The 20,178-nt window shown below is 37.4% G+C and overlaps 1 protein-coding gene across 2 annotated transcripts in view; it reads left to right on the forward strand.

Moving 5' to 3' along the window:
• Positions 1-20,178, forward strand: part of TRPC4AP (transient receptor potential cation channel subfamily C member 4 associated protein) — a 77,453-nt gene that overhangs the window by 13,720 nt on the left and 43,555 nt on the right. For both annotated transcript variants that reach the window (XM_007447784.1, XM_007447785.1), the window contains exons 2-5: positions 9,681-9,809; positions 12,875-12,991; positions 15,866-15,923; positions 17,885-17,940. In XM_007447784.1, coding sequence (XP_007447846.1) covers positions 9,681-9,809; positions 12,875-12,991; positions 15,866-15,923; positions 17,885-17,940 — 360 coding nt within the window. The remainder of the gene's footprint in view (positions 1-9,680; positions 9,810-12,874; positions 12,992-15,865; positions 15,924-17,884; positions 17,941-20,178) is intronic.

The raw sequence follows: 20,178 nt of genomic DNA on the forward strand, positions 1-20,178 counted from the left end.
AAGCCCTCATTTGCTTATCTTTGTTTTTATTTTCATTACTCTAGGAGGTGGGTCATAAAAGATCTTGCTGTGTTTTACATCAGTGAGTGTTTTTCCTATGTTTTTGTCTAAGAGTTTTATAGTGTCCGGTCCTACATTTAGGTCTTTAATCCATTTTGTGTTTATTTTTGTGTATGGTGTTAGGGAGTATTCTAATGTCATTCTTTTACATGTAGTTGTCCAGTTTTCCCAGCACCATTTATTGAAGAGGCTGTCTTGTTTCCATTGTATATTCTTGCCTCCTTTGTCATAGATTAGGTGACCATACATGTGTGGGTTTATCTCTGGGCTTTCTATCCTGTACCATTGATCTATATTTGTTTTTGTGCCAGTACCATACTGTCTTGATTACTGTAGCTTTGTAGTATAGTCTGAAGTTGGGGAGCCTGATTCCTTCAGCTCCGTTTTTCTTTCTGAAGATTGCTTCAGCTATTCGGGGTCTTTTTTGTGTTTCCATACAAATTGTATGATTTTTTTGTCCTAATTCTGTGAAAAATGCCATTGGTAATTTGATAGAGATTGCATTGAATCTGTAGATTCCTTTGGTTAGTATAGTCATTTTCACAATATTGATTCTTCCAATCCAGGAACATGGTATATCTCCCCATTTCTTTATGCCATCTTTCATTTCTTTCATCAGTGTTTTATAGTTTTCTGAGGACGGGTCTTTTGTCTCCTTAGGTAGGTTTATTTCTAGGTATTTTACTCTTTTTGTTGCAGTGGTAAATGCGAGTGTTTCTTTAATTTCTCTTTCTGATCTTTTGTTGTTAGTGTATAGGAATGCAAGATATTTCTGTGCATTAATTTTGTATCCTGCAACCTTACCAAATTCATTGATTAGTTCTAATAGTTTTCTGGTGACATCTTTATGATTTTCTATGGATGGTATCATGTCATCTGCAAACAGTGACAGTTTTACTTTTTCTTTTCCAATTTGTATTCCTTTTATTTCTTTTTCCTTTCTGATTCCTGTGGCTAGGACTTCCAACTATGTTGAATAATAGTGACCAGAGTGGACATCCATGTCTTGTTCCTGATCTTAGAGGAAATGCTTTCAGTTTTTCACCCACACCACCACCAGAATGATGTTTGCTGTGGTTTTGTCATATATTGCCTTTATTATGTTGAGGTAGGTTCCCTCTATGCCCACTTTCTGGAGAGTTTTTATCATAAATGGGTGTTGAATTTTGTCAGAATCTTTTTCTGCATCTATTGAGATGATCATATGCTTTTTTCCTTTAATTTTTAATATGGTGTATCACATTGTTTTGCATATGTTGAAGAATCCTTGCATCCTTGGGATAAATCCCACTTGATGATGGTGTATGATCTTTTTATATATATGTATATAAATTTATTTGTTTATTTATTGGCTGCGTTGGGTCTTCATTGCTGTGTGTGGGCTTTCTCTAGTAGCAGTGAGTGCAGGCTACTCTTCATGCAGTGCGTGGGCTTCTGATTTTGATGGCTTCTCTTGTTACAGAGCATGGGCTCTGGGTGTGCGGGCTTCAGTAGTTGTGGCACTCAGGCTCAGTAGTTGTGGCTTGCAGGCTCTAGAGTGCAGGCTCAGTAGTTGTGGCGCATGGGCTTAGTTGCTCTGCGGCATGTGGGATGTTCCCAGACCAGGGCTCGAACCCACGTCCCTTGCATTGGCAGGCGGATTCTTAACACCTGCGCCACCAGGGAAGTCCAGTGTATGATCTTTTTAATGTGTTGTTGGTTTCGGTTTGCTGGTATTTTGTTGAGGATCCTTGCATCTATGTTCATCAGTGATATTGGTCTGTAATTTTCTTTTTTTGTGATATCTTTGTCTGGTTTTGGTATCAGGGTGATGGTGGCCTCATAGAACGAATTTGGGAGTATTCCTCCATCTGCAGTTTTTTGGAAGAGTTTGAGAAGGATAGGTGTTAACTCTTCTCTGAATGTTTGATAGAATTCACCTCTGAAGCCATCTGGTCCTGAACTTTTGTCCATACTTTATTCAGATTTCCCCAGTTTTTCTTTTTCTTTTTTTAATTGAAGTGTAGTTGATTTACAGTATCATATTGTTTCAGGTGTACAACATAGTGATTCAGTATTTTTACAGATTATACTCTGTTTAAAGTTATTGTAAAATAATGGCTATATTTCCCTGTTCTATACAAAATATCCTTGTTGCTTATTTATTTTATACATAGTAGTTTGTATCTCTTATTGCCCCTCCCCTCTTTCCACTGGTAACCACTAGTTCACAGTATCTCAGTCTGTTTCTGTTTTGTTATATTCATTCATTTTATTTTTTAGATTCCACATATGAGTGATAATATACAGTATTTGTCTTTCTCTGTCTAACTTAGTTCACTAAGCATAATACCTTCTAGGTCCTTTCATCCTTTTTTATTGCTGAGTATGTTGTATATTGATTTTGTATCCTGCAACCTTGTATTCTGTTGTATATATATATACCACATCTTCTTTATCCATTCGTCTGTTGGTGGATGCTTAGGTTGCTTCCATTTCTTGGCTATTGTAAATAGTGCTGCTATGAACATTGGGGTGCATGTTTCTTTTTGAATTACTGTTTTCATTTTCCTCAGATATACAGCCAAGAGTGGAATTGTTGTATCATACAGTAATTCTGCTTTCAGTTTTTTGAGGAATCTCTGTACTGTTTTCTGTACTGGCTGAAACAATTTACATTCCCACCAACAGTGTTCTAGGGTTCCCTTTTCTCCACATCCTCCCCAACATTTGTTGTTTGTAGAGTTTTTGATGGTAGACATTCTGACAGGTGTGAACTGATATCTTTACTGTGGTTTTGTATTGCATTTCTCTGATGATAGCAATGTTGAGCATCTTTTCATGTGCCTCTTGGCCGTGTTTATGTCTTCTTTGAAAAAAATGTCTATTTAGGTCTTCCACCCATTTTTAAATTGGGTTGTCTATATTTTTTTCCCCTATTCTATTAAAGTATAGTTGACTTACAATGTTAAGCTAATTTCTGCTAATTGGGTTGTTTGTATTTTTGACTTGAGTAGTATGAACTGTTGATATATTTTAGATATTAATACCTTATCAGTCATATATTTGCAGATATTTTCTCCCATTCAGTAGGTTATGCCTTTTCATGTTGTTGATGGTTTCCTTTGCTGTGCAAAGGCTTTTAACTTTGATCAGGTCCCATTTATTTATTTTTGCTTTTGTTTCTTTTGCCTTAGGAGACTGGTACAAAAACATACTGCTATGATTTATGTCAACGTGTGATCTGTCTGTGTTCTCTTCTAGGGGTTTTATGGTTTCCAGTCTTACATTTAGGTCTTTAATCCATTTTGAGTTTATTTTTTATATGGTGAGAAAATGTTCAAATTTTTTAGTAATTTATTTTATTGAAGTACAGTTGTTTTACAGTGTTTGTTACAGATTTCTTTGTTTATCATGTAGCTGTACAGTTTTCCCAATACCGCTTATGGAAGAGACTGTTTTATTGTATATTCTTGTCTCCTTTGTTGTAAATTAATTGACCATAAGTGTGGGGGTTTATTTCTGGGCTCTCTATTCTGTTCCACTGATCTGTGCGTCTGCATGTATGTGCCAGTACTGTGCAGTTTTGGTTACTGTAGTTTTGTAGTATAGTCTCAAATCAGGGAGTGTGTTACCTCCAGCTTTGTTCTTTTTTCCTCAGGATTGCTGTGGGAATACAAGGTCTTTTGTGGCTCCATATAAATTTCAGGAATTTGTTCTAGTTCTGTGAAAAATGCCATGGGTATTTTGATAGGGATTGTGTTAAATCTGTAGATTGCTTTGGATGTATGGACATTTTAACAATATCATTCTAATCTAAGAACACAGGATATCTTTCCATTTCTATGTATCATCCTTAATTTCCTTCATAAGTGTTTTATAGTTTTCCGAGTATAGGACTTTTACCTCCTTGGTTAAGTTTATTTCTAGGTATTCTTTTTGGTATGATTTTAAGTGGGATTGTTTTCTTGTTTTCTCTTTCTGGTAGTTCATTATTAGTGTATATAAAAGCAACAGATTTCTGTATATTAATCTTGTGTTCTGTAACTTTATTGAATTCATTTATTCTAATAGTTTTTTGGTTGAAATTTAGGGTTTTTTATATATGGTGTCATGTCATCTGCAAATAGTGACAGTTTTACTTCTTTTCTTCCACTCTGGATGCCTTTTATTTCTTGTCTGATTGTTGTGGGTATGGCTTCCAATACTACATTAAATAGAAGTAGCAAGAGTGGCATCCTTGTCTTTTTCCTGATTTTAGAAGAAAATCTTTCAGCTTTTCACTGTTGAGTATGATGTTAGTTGTGGGTTTGTCATAAATGACCATTATTATGTTGCGATATGTTCTCTGTATTACCAACTTTGACAAGAGTTTTTATCATGAATGTATGTTGAATTTTGTGAAATGCTTTATCTGTTGAGACGATCATGTGATTTTTTATCCTTTTCTTTTGTTAATGTGGTGTATCAATTTGTCTTGTTCTTGCACTTAAATTTAAAGTGTCTTGCACTTAAATTTGTGGATTTGTGCACTTAAATTTAAGTGTCTTGCACTTAAATTTGTGGATTGATTTGTGGATATTGAACCATCCTTGCATCTCTGGAATAAATCTCACTTTATCATGATGTATGATCACTTTTATACATTGTTGAATTCGGTTTGCTAGTATTTTGTTGAGGATTTTTGCATCTATATTCATCAGAAATATTGGCCTGTAATTTTGTTTTGTAGTGTCTTTGGTTTTGATATCAGGGTAATGGTGGCCTGGTAGAAGGAATTTGGGAGTGTTCCATCCTCTTCAATTTTTTGGAATAGTTTGAGTATAGGTATTATTTCTTCTTTATATGTTTGGTAGAATTCTCCTGTGAAGCTGTCTGGTCCTGGACTTCTGTTTGCTGGAAGTTTTTTAAATTTCAAATTTAGTTTCACTATTAGTGATCAAGCTGTTCAGATTGTCTGTTTCTTCCTGATTCAGTATTGGAAGGTTGTATGTTTCTAGAAATTTGTCCATTTCTTCTAGGTTGTCCAACTTGTTGGCACATAACTGATCATAATATTCGCTTGTGATTTTTTTGTATCTCTGTGATATCAGTCGTTATTTCTCCTCTTTCATTTCTTATTTTGTTTATTTGGGTCCTCTCTCTTTCTGGCTAAAGGCTTAACAGTTTTGTTAGATCTTAAAAAAAAAAAAACTAGATCTTGGTTTCATTGAGCTTTTCTATTATTTTTTTTTTTTTTTGGTTTCTCTTATATATTTCCTTTCTGATTTTTATTATTTTCTTCCTTCTGTGACTTTGGGGTTTGTTTGTTCTTCTTTCTAATTCCTTTAGATAGTAGTTTAGGTTCTTTATTTGAGATTTTTGTTGTTTCTTGATATAGGCCTGTATCACTATAAACTCCCCTCTTAGAACTGCTTTTGCTGCATCTCAGATTTTAGAATGTTGTGTTTCCATTTTCATTCTTTGGGTATTTTCTGATTTCCTCTTTGATTTCTTCAGTGACCCATTGGTTTTTTGGTAGTTTATTTTAGTCTCCACCTGTTTGTGTTTTTTCCCCATTTTTCTTGTAATTGGTTTCTAGTTTCATACTGTTGTGGTCAGAAAAAAATGCTTGACATAATTATCTATGCACTTAAATTTGTTGAGACTAGTTTTGTGGCCTGGCATGTGGTCTTTCCTGGAGAATGTTCCACGTGCACTTGAAAAGACTGTATGTTCTTTTTTTGGATGGACTGTCCTGTAGATACCTATTAAGTACAACTGGTCTAATGTGTTATTTGAGACCACTGTTTCATTATTGATTTTCTGTCTCAGTGATCTGTCCATTGATGTAAGTGGGGTGTTAAATCCCCTACTATTATTGTGTTATTGTCAACTTCTCCTTTTATGTCTGTTAATGTTTGCTTTATGTATTTAGGTTCTTCTGTATTAAGTGAGTATATGTAAATGAGTGTTATATTCTCTCTTCTGTTGATTCCTTTACTATTATATAATGCCCTTCTTTTTTTGTTATATACTTTGCTTTAAAGTCTATTTTGTCTGATATGAGTATTTTTTCTTGTTATTTCCGTTTGCATGAAATGTCTTTTTCCATCCCCTCACTTTCAGGTGTGTTTTTAGCTCTGAAATGAGTCTTTTATAAGCAGCATATAGATGGGTCTTGGTTTTTAATCCAGTCAGCCACCCTGTGTCTTTTGATTGGAGCATTTAGTCCATTGACATTTAAAATGATTATTGATAGGTATGTACTTACTGCCTTGTATGTACTAATTGTTACTTTTTTTTTTCAAACGATCAGGGCCTTCTTTCCCTTTTTAAAAAAATTTATTTATTTTTGGCCACGTTGGGTCTTCGTTGCTGCATGTGGGCTTTTCTCAAGTTGCGTTGAGCAGAGGCTACTCTTTGTTGCAGTGCGCGGGCCTCTCATTGCAGTGGCTTCTCTTGTTTCAGAGCACAGACTCTAGGCACGTGGGCTTCAGTAATTGTGGTGTGCGTGCTCTAGATCGCAGGCTCAGTAGTTGTGGTGCATGGGCTTAGTTGCTCCGCAGCATGTGGGATATTCCCAGACCAAGGATTGAACCTGTGTCCCCTGCGATGGCAGGCAGATTCTTAACCACTGCACCACCAGGGAAGTCCCTATTGTTACTTGTTTTCTGGTTGTTTTTGTAGTTCTCCTCTGTTCTCTTTTTCTTCTTTTAGTTTCTTCCTTTGTGGTTTGACGATTTTCTTTAGTGGCATGCTTGTGTTCCTTTTTCTCTAGTGTTTGTGTATCTATTTTAGGTTTTGATTTGTGGTTACTATGACATTCATATATGTTGACTTTTAACTGTATTGACTTGTCTTAAACTAATAGTCATGTAAGTTCAAATGCATTCTAAAAGATCTACATTTTTTTACTCCTCTCCCTCACATTTTGTTTTTGATGTCATAGTTTATATCTTTATGTTTATTCCTATTCCTTTATTGTTTATTATAGTTACAATTTTTTGTCTTTTAATCTTCATATAGCTTATTTAAGTGGTTGATCCTCAGCCTTTACAATATATTTGCCTTTCAGGCTTTCACTGTTAATTATGATGATAGCTGTGGAATTTTGATTAATGCCCTTTATCAGATTGATTACATCGATTAGTTTTCATGTTTGACCCAACCTTGCATTCCTGACATGCATCTTGCTTTGTCATGTTGTATAATCCTTTTTACATATTGTTGGACTTGGTTTGCTGGCACAGCTGATCCTTGAACAATAGGTTTGAATTCCATGAGTCCACGTATATGTGGATTGTTTTCAATAAATACTTACTGCAGTACTACATGATCTGTGGTTGAATCTGTGGATGTGGAACCGTTGATACAGGGCTGACTGTAAACTTCAACTGTATGGGCAGTTGTCACCCCTAACCCCCATGTTGTTCAAGGATCAGCTATTTTGCTGGGCGTTTTTGTGTTTATATTCATCAGAGATATTGTTCTATAAGTTTTCTTTTAATGTCTTTGTTTGGTTTTGGTATCAGGATAATAGTAGCCTCATAGAATGAGTTGGGACCTGTTCCCTCCTCTTCTGTTTTATGGAAGAGTCTGTGAAGTATTTGCTGATTTCTCTTTAAATGTTCAGTAGAATTTACCAGTGAAGCATCTGGACTTGGGCTTTTCTTTGTGGGTAGTTTCTTTCCTTCCTTACTTGCTCCCTCCCTCCCTTTCTTCCTTTCCTGTTAAATTACTAATTTGATCTCTTTAATTGTAGGTATGTCAGATTTTCTGTTTCTTCTTGAGTCAGTTTCTGTTGTTTGTTTCTTTCTGGGAATTTGTATATTTCATCTAAGTTATGTAGTCTGTTGGCATACAGTTGCTCCTAGTACTTCCTTGTAAACCTTTTTATTTCCTTAAAATTGGTAGTATTGTCCCCTCTTTCATTCCTGAATATAGTTGAGTCAGTGTGAGTTGGTCACTGTAACTGTTTTCAATATTGTTGGTTTTTCAAAGAACCAAATTTGATTTTGTTGATTTTTCTTTTATTTTTCTTTTCTCTATATCACTTATTTTTGCAGTGATCTTTTTAATTTCCTTGTGCTTGCTTTGGGTTTGGTTTATTCCTTTTTTCTCCTAGTTTCTTATTGTGGAAGATAAGATCATCTGAGATCCTCTCTCCTTTTTAATATAAATGTTTATAACTATAAATTTGTCTGTAAGCACTGCTTTTGCTGAGTCCCATGAAACCATTATCGTCTTCTATTTCTTTCCTTTCAAGGAAGGGAAAGATGTTTTTTCATAGTTCTGGGGCTTGCCTTGATTTGAGCTTGCTTGAAGTATATAAAATTTCTGATAATCATTTAGACCTACGGAAGTGATAATTTCCTATGGTTCACCCTAATACAAATTACTTTCACAAACATCTCATTACCTCCCATTACCCCTGTATTATCTTATTTTTACAGTGTAAGAAAACAAGCTCAGGAAGAATAATGGGACTTGCTCAAGGTCATAGGACTGATATGCGTCCGGATAGGCTAAGATGTTATCGAAGACGTGCGTGTCCTGTAACAAATTACAGTGAACTTTTGATCTAATTGAGGGACAAGTGTACCTGAAAATAATTGACTTCTGGCATCTGATAATGCTGTGTCCCCAAAGTAGACACTGCCATATTGATTAATGAACCTGTCATTAGACTAGGCTATTGCTCATGCCTTCACACAATTACTGAGCGTCTGATCTGTGTGTGGCATTCTTTGAGAGAAAGAAGGTGTGCACAATAAACGCAGCTTGGTACCTACTCTGAAGGAGCTTGTGGTCTACAGGAGGGGGGGACAAATGAGCCAGTAATTATGATACAATATGATAAATGTTAGATAAGGCCCCAGACTCTTAGAAAGGAGAGAGGGGAAGGCCTATCAAGGAAAATTTCTGGTTTTTTGGCTTGCATTTAGGAGAAAGAGCTTTCTGGGTAGAAAAGACAGGGAGGAGGAGCTTTCCAGATAGAAAAGACATCCAAAGATGTTCTGTGGCAGTAGAGTTCACCCTTGAACAATACAGGGGGTCGGGGCACTGACCCTCCACAGTTGAAAATTCTTGTATAGCTTTGAGTCGGCCCTCCATACCTGCAGTTTCCCTGCACCTGCGGATTCAACCAATTGTGGATTGTGTAGTACTGTAGTATTTACTATTGAAAAAAATCCCATATATAAGAGGACCCACGCAGTTCAAACCTGTGTTTAAGGGTCAACTGTATATGGGTGTGTGTGTAAGTAATTACCCACCTTGCTCCGACCTTAGGTTTATTTTCTCCCTGCACAAGTGGCATACCATATATACAGGTACACAGCTCTGTAGGCAGGGGAAAAGCATGTGCAGAGAGGCACAGAGAGAGAACATGTACATCTGGAGGCTAGAGCGGTCACTGGGAAAGAGATGAAGCTAGAGAGGAAAGTAGGTGATAGAATAGGAAGGGTGTGTATCACGAGCAAGGAGCTGGACTTTTATCTTGCAGGCTGTTGGGGAACTTCTGAACGTTTCTAGAAAGACCTTTGAATTATTTGCCCTGGGTGGGTTTGGGAGCCAGCTGCTCTCTTTTGCTGTATATGCTAGTAGTTCTTTCCTCACCAGTAAACTTTTCCTCTTTTTTTTTTTCTTTTGCTTCACAGTTCACTGAAACTTTTTTGACGGAGAGGGACAAACAGTCCAAATGGAGTGGAATTCCTCAGCTGCTCCTTAAGCTGTATGCAACCAGCCACCTCCACAGTGACTTCATTGAGTGCCAGAACATCCTCAAGGTAACTGTTAGGGGACTTGGAGGGACTGCATTCAGGGTCTCCAGATGACACAAGATGTCTGTTTTTTTCCTCTTCTTCCGCCTACTTTTTAAAATAGTGTGTTTTTATTGCATAAGCTATAGAAAATTTGGGAAGTTCAGAAAAAGTGCAAACAAGAAAATAAAAATCACCAATAATCCCCCACCACCCAGAGATAATCACCATTAAGTTTCCTGTGTATATACTTTTGGGTTTTATTCACATTTGTTTTATATCAGTGCTTGCTTAATTAAGGAGGCCTGTGCCCTGGGATTAGGTTACCTTCTTTTTCAACAGGATTTAAAAGATCCCATTTTGCTGAAGGTTCAAGAAGTAGCCTTGTGGCTGTTGATAATTATGACTAACATATAAAGATGAAGGGACTGGGCCTGGTGGTTGGGAGAGGGATGGAAAGAATGCATAGACATCTAGAGCAGTTGTTCTCAATCTTGAGTGTGTATCAGAGTCACCTGGAAGGCTTGTTAAAACAGAGTCCTGGGCCCTCTACCAGCAGTTTCTTATTTAGTAGGTCAGACTTCAGCTTGGGGAGGTGGGTCCAAATTTGAATTTAGATTACTGGCTCTAATGTAGCTAAAACCCATGCAAGTTACATTTGATCATAATGAAACGATATAATGTTTTTCAGAGGTGAAGTTCTGTTTATTATTATCGCATAAGAAGTCATTTAAAAATATAATAGGGCTTCCCTGGTGGCGCAGTGGTTGAGAGTCCACCTGCCGATGCAGGGGACATGGGTTTGTGCCCTGGTCTGGGAAGATCCCACATGCCGCGGAGCGGCTGGGCCCGTGAGCCATGGCCGCTGAGCCTGCGCGTCCGGAGCCTGTGCTCCGCGACGGGAGAGGCCACAGCAGTGAGAGGCCCGTGTACCGCAAAAAAAAAAAAAAGTATATATAATAGGGCCAAAAAGTTTAGTCTGTACCTTTGAGAAGAGATGTTTGGGACTTCCCTGGTGGTCCAGTGGTAAAGGATCCGCCTTTACCACTGGCGGGGACGCGGGTTCAATCCCTGGTCAGGGAACTAAGATCCCACATGCTGCAGGGTAACTAAGATCCCACATGCTGCAGGGCAACTAAGCCCACTTGCCACAACTACTGAGCCCGTGTGCCTCAACTAGAGAGCCTGTGTGCCGCAAACTACAGAGCCCACGTGCTCTGGAACCCGCGTGCCACAACTACAGAGCCCAGGCGCCCTGGAGCCTGCACGCCACAACTAGAGAAGAGAAAACCCGCACACCACAACTAGAGAGAAACCTGCACACTGCAACGAAAGATCCCGTGTGCCTCAACGAAGATCCTGCATGCTGCAACTAAGACCTAACACAGCCAGAAATAAATAAATTAATTAATTAATAATAAATCTTTAAAAAAAATAGAAGAGATGTTTTGTCTATACAGCTTTTTTGTAAGTTGAAAATCATTCCCAAATAAAAGTTTAATTAAAAAGAAGGCATTTTGTGTTCTTGATCTTCTCACAGTCTGATTAGGATAGAAATAGTGTCTTACACTTGTTTGAAAACATTTTGCAAGGAATAATGCATTATTTCATTTGATTCCTGCAAAATCTCGGAGATATGAGGTAGATGAAAGAGGGAAATTAATATTTTGAGTGCTTGCTATGTGATCATCATTTCTTTATGCATTCAGCAAATACTTATTTGAAATTTACTGTGTACCAGGCATATTTAATTTTTATGATAACTCTGTGAGATGGGTGGTATTAGTGTATTAGTCCAAAATACTTTGATTGCAGGTAACAGTAACCCACTCAGATTAGCGAAAAAGATCTTTTATTGTCTCACATAATCGGAAAGCACAGATGTGAACTGAGGGGCCAGATAGAGTTAGGCTGTCCATTTCTTATCTTGACAACTGTGTGTGGCCTCATGTTCCTCCACAGAAGTAGGGCTGTTGTCTGAGGAAGAGAGAAGGAGATACTGAGCAGGCAAATCCAGATGTCTTCTCCGTTCCCTTTTTCAGTTGAGAAAACAGACTCAGCATAACCTGCCCAAAGTCACGTGGCTATTATTGCTGTGAGCCCAGATTTGTCTTACTCCTGAAACCAGTTTGCATTGTACCATGTTGCCAGCAGAATTACATTCTAGTTTTATAAATGAGAGAAATGAAACCCAGGGAAAGTAGTTCAGTCACTTACTAATTATGTGATCTTGTACAACTTCGTGATTTTGTTTTTCACCTGTAAAACTACACTCACTTCACTGAATTGTTTTAAAGATTAAATGGGCTAAAGTATAGAAACCAAGTGCTTGGCATATAATAGGTTATCCATAAGAGAGGATTCTGCTGTTTCTTTCTTTTTTTTTTTTTTCTTTTTCTTGATGTGTGGTACCTGGACCAACATCAGCATCACTTGGAGACTTATTTATAAATGCACCTTCTCAGGCCCCACCCCAGACCTGTTAAATCAGAAACTGCAGGTGGGACCCAGCAGTCTGGGTTTCAACAAGCCCTTCAGATGATTCTGATGCTCATCACTGTGCGAGAACTACTGCTCTAGCCCACTGTGTTCCATCTTCCCTCGAGGTTCCTGAGAAGGGAGCATAATGAGTAGGGCCCTATTATATTCTTCATATCCTATCTCCTGTTTCACCCCAAATAGTTCTGCTTTCTTTTGTAAGCACAGACTCAGGAGCCAGACTTCCTAGGTTTAAGTCCTGACTCTCACATACCCTGTATGACATTGACAACTTCTTTGTGTCTCAGTCTCCTTATCTGTAAAATTGGGCTGATAAATTACCATTATATCATTGGGTTGTGAGGATTAAAATAGGTAATAGATGAAGTACTTAGAACCATGCCTGGTACATAATAAGCGTTTAATAAGTTAGCTATTGCTACTATTACAACAACTTTTATTGTATCAGCTTTTCTGTAAGATTTTTTTTTTTATGATTCATTGTCTTTGACCTCGTGGGAGTTCAAGTTGTGACTAAAATGCAAACTGGTGTTTTGGTGTCTGGTTTGTGTTGGATGCTAAACTGAATGTCTTTCTGTATGCTTTTTCACTAGGAAATTTCTCCTCTTCTCTCCATGGAGGCTATGGCATTTGTTACTGAAGAGAGGAAACTTACCCAAGAAACCACTTATCCAAATACTTACATTTTTGATTTGTTTGGAGGTGTTGATGTAAGTTGTTGTTTATTATTACTACTGCTACTTAATGGCTTGGGAATTTAACTCTTGAAATGGGAGGTAGGAAACATTTTAGAATTTATAGCAAACATTTCAGAATTTTCATCTTTTTTTATGATTTTTAAAAAATTTTTACTGAGTTATAATTTACATACCATACAGTTCACTTGCTTTACTTGTACAATTCAATGATTTTTGGTGTATTTACAGAGTTACAGAGTAACTATCACTACAGGCATAGTTTTTTTTTTTTTGGCCACGTGGCATGTGGGATCTTCCCCAACCAGGGATTGAACCCACACCCCCTGCATTGGAAGGTGGAGTCTTAACCGCTGGACCCCCAGGGAAGTCCCCAGAATTTTCATCTTTAGAAGCTCAGTGGTATTCACATACATTGAAGCACCAAAGCTTTTACACTAGAATAATTGATTTATGTAAATCGATCTGGTGGCGCAGTGGTTAGGAATTCGCCTCCCAATGCAGGGGGCGCGGGTTTGTTCCCTGGTCAGGGAACTAGATTCCACATGCATGCCACAACTAAGACCCGGCACAACCAAAAATAATTAATTAAATTAATAAAAATTTTAAATATATATATATATCCCCTTTTTTTTAAGGTACAAAGTAACAGGTATGTCTCTCTGGGACTTCTCTGGTGGTCCAGCGGTTAAGAATCCACATTCCCAGTGCAGGGTGCCCAGGTTCAATCCCTGGTCGGGGAACTAGATCCCGCATGCTGCAGTGAAGATCCCACATGTGGCAGCTAAGACCCAATGCAGCCAAATAAATAAATCTATTAAAAAAAAGAAAAAAAGTGGAGATCTGCATAAATTAAATGACTTCAGGGACTAGGAGGAACCAGAGAGTGCATGCCTGCTTTTATGGGGAAATGGCTTCCATTCCTGTTGACCTTTGCCCTCAGAGATATAGGAAATCTAGATTCTTACGTAGAATCTCCCAGCTTTTCAGTAGATGTAGGCCATGTGAATTATGTCTGTGGCCCAGGTATGATCCATCACTTGGCATTCAGGGACTTTTAATTTATTCATTGACATAGTCCATCCTCTATTTGAAGAGAATTTATTTTAAATATAATAACCTATGCAGATGAATATCTTATACTTTTCTTGGATGACTGTGAAAAGTGGGGCATCTCTTTTCAAAAGCATTTGTGTTAGTATGCCTCAAAACCTTAAAGATCATTACTCATTTTGCCCTGTTGTTTCCATTTATGTGAATCTCTCATGAAGACATAAGTCAAAATGAGATAAGGCTTTGTATACAAAGATGCTTAGTGTGGCATTATATATAATAGTTAAAAGTATTCATCAGGAGGAAGGTAGTTCTTGTATTCTATAAGGTCAGTGGTGATCTCGTTGATATTCTCTGTTATTTTCTATTCTCTGCTAAATTAGTTTCCATTCTAATCCTTATTACTTTTCTTCTGCTTGCTTAGGGTTTGTGTTGCACCTCTTTTTCCAGTGAATTGAAGTGAAAGGTTAGGTTATTGGTTTGAGATAATTCCCTTTTTTTTTTCTTTTAAGAGAAATTTATTTTTTGCATTTTTATTGAAGTATAGTTGTTGTACAATATAGTGATTCACAATTTTTAAAGGTTATGCTTTGTTTATAGTTATTGTAAAATATTGGCTGTATCCCCCATGTTGTACAATGCATCCTTGTAGGCTATCTTAGACTTACTAGTTTGTACCTCCCACTCTCCCACCTTTATATTGCCCCTCCCACCCACTGGTAACCACTAGTTTGTTCTCTGTATCTGTGAGTCTGCTTCTTTTTTATTATAGTCACTATTGTGTTTTACTTTTTTAGATTCCACATACAAGTGATATACAGTGTTTGTCTTTCTCTGTCTGACTTATTTCATTTAGCATAATGTCCTCCAAGTCCATCCATGTTGCTGCAGGTGGCAAAATTTCATTCTTTTTTATGGCTGAGTAGTATTCCTCTGTGTGTGTGTGTGTGTGTGTGTGTGTGTGTGTGTATGTGTATTCCATGTGTGCTTGAGTAGAATGTGTATTCTGTTGCTGGGCAGAATGCTTTATAGCTGTCTGTTAGAGCTTGTTGGTTTATAGTGTTCAAGTCTTCTATATTTTTGGTAATACCTCATTGTCTATCCATTATTGAAAGTAGGGTATTATCCAGCTATTATTTTTGAATTGTCTCCTTCAGTTCTGTCAGCTTTTGCTTTATGTATTTTGAGGTTCTGTTGTTAGATGCATATATGTTTATAATTGTTATATCGTCCCAGTGGATTGACCCTTTTATCATTATAAATTGTCCTTTGTTTCAACAGAATGGGTTTTTAAATGCATATTTATTGTAAACAGTTTAAACAGAATTATATGTTGTATTAAAAGTATGTAAAATGATAAATGAATGCATATACTCCCCAGCCCCCTGTAGAAATCAGTATTAACAGTTTATGGTGTACCTTTTGTGATTCTTTTTATAAACTTATGTTTATAAAAAGAACACAAATATTCTAAAGCGAAAGAGGAATCATAGTGAAAATGTTCTGCAGCTTTTAAAAAATTAAAGCCACGTTGGACCCCAGAGATTAACTAATCTAACATTCTTATTTTTAAAAATGAGAGCCAAGGCCATGGAGGGACACTGACTTGCCCGAGTTTACATGGGGAATAGGTGGCTGAGCTGCAACTAGAGCCCAGGTTTCCTGACTCTTGGTACAGTGCTCATTTCCCTGAACTTCACTGCCTTCTGCCTGTGTTGGGAACAAGAGGGTCTTGCAGTACCCTGACAGATATTTGGGCCATGAGTTGTCATGGCAAAGATTGTTTTGTAAGTTGTGCTTTGAATTTTGAAGGTTTTATCCAATTTTTTTTTATAGCTCCTTGTAGAAATTCTTATGAGGCCTACAATCTCTATTCGGGGACAGAAACTGAAAAGTAAGTATACTTATCAGCCACTGGTACTCATTTCCTAACCTGCTGTTATGATGGTAATTCCCAGGAGTTTCTCTTCTTTCTCTTCCTAACTCTTGACAATGAGGACATGCCTTATGTTCGGCTGTAGGGACACTCTCCGCCCCTAACTAAGCAGCTCTCTTTATTTTATACTTGGTAGAAATATAAATCTAGTGCTTTAAAAGAAAAAGTGTGAAAACTACTGGGCTAAAAGAATTGCATCTTTGTAGTTTCTAATAGTCCTTGGTTTCAGCTTTTATGTTTTCTTTGCAAATTCTTATTTCTCATATAATTAATTGAGAGAGTAAGGAAAAGCCTGGTAAGATCATTTGTTTTATTTTTTTAAATTCTTGTCTTGTTTTTGTTGTTATAAAAGTGATATAAGCTCTTTGTGAAAAGTTCAGTCATTACCAGAATGTGTAATTTATTTGTGTTTAGGGTAGCACATTATTTCTTGGACTGGGTGGTAGGTATATGGGTATTATTCTATTATTATTCTCTATAACTTACACATGTTGCAAATATTATTCTTAGGTAGTCAGTTGATAATTTAAAAAAATGAGTAAGTACACTTACTTTGGCATTAAAAGCCAGAGATCAGTTAACATCTGATGAATGCTCTACTACAAATATCACTTTTTTTTTAATTAAAAAAATTTTCCTCCCAACATCAACATGACATATTATGTAAGGCCTTGTTTGTATGTGTAGTAGTGGTTAAGAGGATTCATATTCATCTTTTATGTTGCAGCTTTGTATCCTATCTAAATTGGTCTTCATGTCCTCTACCCTCATAGCAGGTAGCATCTTGTAATTACTTGTTGGTGTACTTATTTATTCTCTCTTCCCCCACTAGATTTATAAGTTTCACGAGGCTTTGTCTTTTTTTTTTTTTTTTTCCGCTAACCACTGTATATTCTGTATCTGCTCTAGAGTGGCTGCTGAATAAATATTTGATGAATGAGTGAATTCCAGTTCCCTTTGAAAATGAAAGGTCTAGAAGTACTGAGATATACTGATTTGGTTGTTCCAACCTGCTCTGAAGTCGTGAAATAAATAAACCAGAAAGCCCCCATAGGTTGAAAAGTGGTGATGAGGGATACAGGACATCTGCATTGTCTCAAGATTATGTCAGATAACCCTTCTGGTCAAGCTAGCTTGGCAGGGCTGCCCACTGGGATCTTGGAGGGAAGCCTAACATTTTAGAGTTTGTGGCAGCATAGGAATGAATGGAAACATTTTTTTAAAATAAAAGTAATGCCAAACAAAACACTTTATCCGTGGTTCATACTCAATTTTATCATCTCCCAGTTTTGAGGACTTGAAAATTTAGTTTCCTTTTTGTCGTACTCTCCTGTTCCTGCTCACAGAGAAGTAACTAGTTCTTTATTGGTACCCAACGTAAATAACAAAACACGTTGAGTCTGTAGTAAAAATGACATCCTTGTTTGCTGCTAGTAGAATTTTCAGTGGAAATTTATAACATCAGTCCAATTACTTTGGATTCTCGTAATTCTGCTTTTGGAAATGTATCTTAGGGAACCAGTTCAACACAAGCATAAAAGGACTATATGTTATGTTGTTTATTTCTAGTCTATTTAAATAGCAAAATTTTTAAAACCCTGGATATAATTCTAATCAAGCTATAAAGGAACATGGCTTACTAAGTGATAACACCACAACAGGTTGAAATTATGAAGACTGTGGAACATAATAAGCATAATACTATATCAAACCAAAAAGCAGTGTACAAATTGGTTTGTAGGCTCTGATGCAGGTGCCATGAAACTCTTTGGTGAATAAGGACTGGAAGGAGGTATGCTAAAAGGAAAATAATCATCTTGGAGGGGATTATGAGGAACAATTCTGTGTTCAAAAATTTAATTCTGTTACACTATCTTTCCAATGAGAACAATAACCAGTTATTCCCCTTTTACTTTCAGTAAGTGATGAAATGTCCAAGGACTGTTTGAGCATCTTGTATAATACCTGTGTCTGTGTAAGTATCCCTGCCATCAGGGCCTCATTTTTCTCCTGCCACATCTGCAGTGCTCGAGGAGGGAAGATTTGAATGGGGTGGTAGACATGACAGCTATCTTCAGACATTGGAGAATTGGACTGATATGTGCCTGAGAACCATAACCAACAGGTAGAAATTATGGATGGCAAAATTTCATATTAATTGAGCCATGGCTGCTTCAGCAGGTACTGAACTCCTCTAGCCCTGGAGGTGTCCAAGCAGAGACTGAACAAAAAACTTGTTAAATGGATGCAAGCATTGAAAGAGTGCCTGTGACCTTTTAGGATTCCTTTAAACTCTGTTGTACCTACTCCTTCGTTTTTATTGTTAGAAAACAAAACAAGAACCAGAAGACCCACCATGTGTTGATTAGGACACCCAACTAGGTTGATCACTGAGTGGGAAAGAATGGTGAATAAAAGAAGCAATTTGGTGGAAAGAGCATAGCACTTAGTGCTAGAACTTGGTTTGGGGTTCTAGCTCTTGGCTTCATGCTTATTAATTCTCCTCCCTGTGCTTTAGTTTCTTATCTTAGTAGAGTGTAGTTGGTAATCATACATCATAGGGTTGTTGTGGGATTTAAATGAGATGATAGATGTGAAAGCACTTTGTAAAGCAATATACAAATGTTAATTTTTGTAAGACCCAGTACCTGTCTTTTGGGAACATATGTGGAAAACTGTAAAGAGTGAATCAAATACAACAGAATGAAACAAATGCTGTTGTAGAAGTGAAACCTGTATGCGATGAAAACACAAAGGAACATTTAATTCCATTTCATTTCTTGCCTCATTCAAAAAAAGATTTCGGGCATCGTTAGGAGTATGTAAGATCTACCAATATTATAAATTTAGAAGTAGGTATCCAGGAATTGGGCTGAACATAAAATCATCTGTATTGCGGATGGGGTACAAATTTGGATTTAAGCTGATATTGTATATTAACGCATATATGTGGAACCTAGAAAAATGGTACAGATGAACTGGTTTGCAGGGCAGAAATAGAGACACAGATGTAGAGAACAAGCGTATGGACACCACGGGGGGAAAGTGGCGGGCGGGGTGGTGGTGGTGGGATGAATTGGGAGATTGGGATTGACGTGTATACACTAATATGTATAAAATGGATAACTAATAAGAACCTGCTGTATAAAAAAAAAATAAAATTCAAAAATTCAAAAAATAAATAAAACAGAATCAATATTGTAACAAATTCAGTAAACACTTTAAAAATGGTCCACATCAAAAAAAAAATGCTATTATGAACATTTGTTCATATGTGTAAACTTGACTGAGCTAAGGGATGCCCAGATATCTGGTTAAACTTTTTTTTCTGGGTGTGTCTGTGAGGGTGTCTCTGGAAGAGATTAGCATTTGAATCAGTAGATGCCCTCACCAATGTGGGTGACCACCATCCAATCCATTGAGGCCCTGAATAGAGCAAAAAGGTGGGGAGGTTGGGCGAATTCACTCTCTGCCCGAGCTGAGACATCCGTCTTCCCCTGTCCTCGGACTTGAAGTTCCTGGTTCTTGGGCCTTTAGCTCCAACGGGGAACTTACACTGTTGGTTCTGATTCTCAGGCCTTCCGTCTCTGACTGAATTTCGTCACCAATTTTCCTGGTTCTGCAACTTGCAGATGGCATATCAAGGGACTTCTCAGCCTCCATTAAAAAAAAAAAAAAAATTTGGGTTTAAGCTTCTTAGCAACCAACACAAATAGGGAAATATGTTTCAACACTTAACACAAAGTTCAGCATCCATAACATTGCTATGCAACAGAAATACAACACAAAACACTTAGGTTGTTTTATTTTACCTTTAGGAATAGCATATTTATTAGTTCAGGATTGATATCTTTTTTTTCTTTTTTTTTTGGCTGCGTTGGGTCTTTGTTGCTGTGCGCGGGCTTTCTCTAGTTGCGTTGAGCAAGGGCTACTCTTGGTTGCGGTGCGTGGGCTTCTCACTGAGGTGCCTTCTCTTGTTGCAGAGCACAGGCTCTAGGCGCATGGGCTTCAGTAGTTGTGGCACGTGAGCTCAGTAGTTGCGGCTCATGGGCTCCAGAACACAGGCTCAGCAGTTCTGGCACGTGGGTTTAGTTGCTCCATGGCATGTGGGATCTTCCTGGACCAGGGCTCGAACCCGTGTCCCCAGCATTGGCAGGCGGATTCTTAACCACTGCACCACGAGGGAAACTCCAGGATTAATATCTTTTTTTTT

Source organism: Lipotes vexillifer, unplaced genomic scaffold (genome assembly GCF_000442215.2).
Source record: "Lipotes vexillifer unplaced genomic scaffold, Lipotes_vexillifer_v1.1 scaffold397, whole genome shotgun sequence".
Taxonomy (NCBI): domain Eukaryota; kingdom Metazoa; phylum Chordata; class Mammalia; order Artiodactyla; family Lipotidae; genus Lipotes; species Lipotes vexillifer.